Source organism: Egretta garzetta, unplaced genomic scaffold (assembly GCF_000687185.1).
Source record: "Egretta garzetta isolate BGI_Z169 unplaced genomic scaffold, ASM68718v1 scaffold350, whole genome shotgun sequence".
Classification (NCBI taxonomy): Eukaryota; Metazoa; Chordata; class Aves; order Pelecaniformes; family Ardeidae; genus Egretta; species Egretta garzetta.
Window position 1 is genome coordinate 208,288 of NW_009258273.1, and position 1,654 is coordinate 209,941.

The window sequence follows — 1,654 nt, forward strand, 5'->3', positions numbered from 1 at the left end:
GCGGGGGCTATTAATAGGCAGGGCAGAGAGGCAGGCAGCCCCTGCCCACAGCCGGGACCCCCGTCCCCGAGGGGACCTTGCAGGGTCCCCGTCCCTGGTGGGGTCGGACCAGCCCCACCGCCAGCCGCTCTCCTTCATCCCAGGCCGTCACCATCATCACCTACAAGGAGCCCGAAAACCCTGAGTACCGGCCCTTCCTGGCACGGCTGAAGGAGGAGGCGCTCACCCACTTCAACTTCTCCATGAAGGACGGCTTGGTGGGACATGGGGGGATGGAGCTGGGAAAGCTGGGGGGCACAGGGTTAGGGGGGCACTGGAGGGAGCGGGGGCCATTCAGGGATGGAGCTGGGGCTTCTGGGGGACAGGGGATGGAGCTGGAGCTGCTGGGGGACAGGGGATGGAGCTGGGGGCAAGGGGATGGGATGGAGCTGGAGCTTCTGGGTGACAGGGGATGGAGCTGGGGACAAGGGGATGGGATGAAGCTGGAACTTCTGGGGCACAGGGGATGGAGCTGGGGACAAGGGAAAAAGGGGACAGGGGATGGAGCTGGAGACAAGGGGGCATGGGATGGAGCTGGAGCTGCTGGGGGACAGGGGATGGAACTGGGGACAAGGGAACAAGGGGACAGGGGGTGGAGCTGGGGACAAGGGGACAGGGGATGGAGCTGGAGCTGCTGGGGGACAGGGGATGGAACTGGGGACAAGGGAACAAGGGGACAGGGGGTGGAGCTGGGGACAAGGGGACAGGGGATGGAGCTGGAGCTGCTGGGGGACAGGGGATGGAACTGGGGACAAGGGAACAAGGGGACAGGGGGTGGAGCTGGGGACAAGGGGACAGGGGATGGTGCTGGAGTTTCTGGGGGACAGGGGATGGAGCTGGGGACAAGAGGATCGGGTGGAGCTGGAGCTGCTGGGGGACAGGGGATGGAGCTGGGGACAAGGGAACAAGGGGACAGGGGATGGAGCTGGGGACAAGGGGATTGGGTGGAGCTGGAGCTGCTGGGGGACAGGGGATGGAACTGGGGACAAGGGAACAAGGGGACAGGGGATGGAGCTGGGGACAAGGGGGCATGGGATGGAGCCAGGGACCCAGGACAGAGCCAAGGCTGCAGGGGATGAGGAGCTGCGCGATGCCCTGTGGCTGCTGGGAATGAGGGGAGGGGGACCCCCGGCTGTGCCCTGTCCCCGAGCCATCTCCGTGCCCCCAGATGAACTTCATCGCGGCCGCCTTCCACGATGGGGTGCTGCTCTAAGCCCAGGCAAAAAAAAGGGGCGTCTCCTTCACCAACGCCCCCGCCATCACCCGCCAGATGTGGAACCGCACCTTCTATGGTGAGCCCCGTCCCCACCCGCCTCCTGCCCCCAGCCCGGTGGGTGCTGCCTGCCACACTCCCGGGATGATATTTTGGGATCAGAGCCCCCACCCATGGGCTGGGGTCCCCGGGTTCGTCCGCCCCAGCCCCTCATCCTCCATCCCCAGGCGTCACCGGCTTCCTGAAGATTGACGAGAACGGGGACCGGGAGAGCGACTACTCCCTGTGGGACATGGACCCCACGCGGGGGGAATTCCAGGTGAGCCCCAGCGCGGGGGCAGCCGGTCCCACAGGGTGACTGGGGCCTCCTCCCACCCATTTCTTGCCCCCTCCCCAACAAAA

The 1,654-nt window shown here is 66.1% G+C and overlaps 1 protein-coding gene across 1 annotated transcript in view; it reads left to right on the plus strand.

Annotated features, from left to right (window-relative positions):
- Positions 1–1,654, plus strand: part of NPR1 (natriuretic peptide receptor 1) — a 9,224-nt gene that overhangs the window by 1,603 nt on the left and 5,967 nt on the right. The window contains 3 exon segments of the mRNA XM_035890507.1: positions 52–257; positions 1,208–1,331; positions 1,480–1,629. Coding sequence (XP_035746400.1) covers positions 52–257; positions 1,208–1,331; positions 1,480–1,629 — 480 coding nt within the window.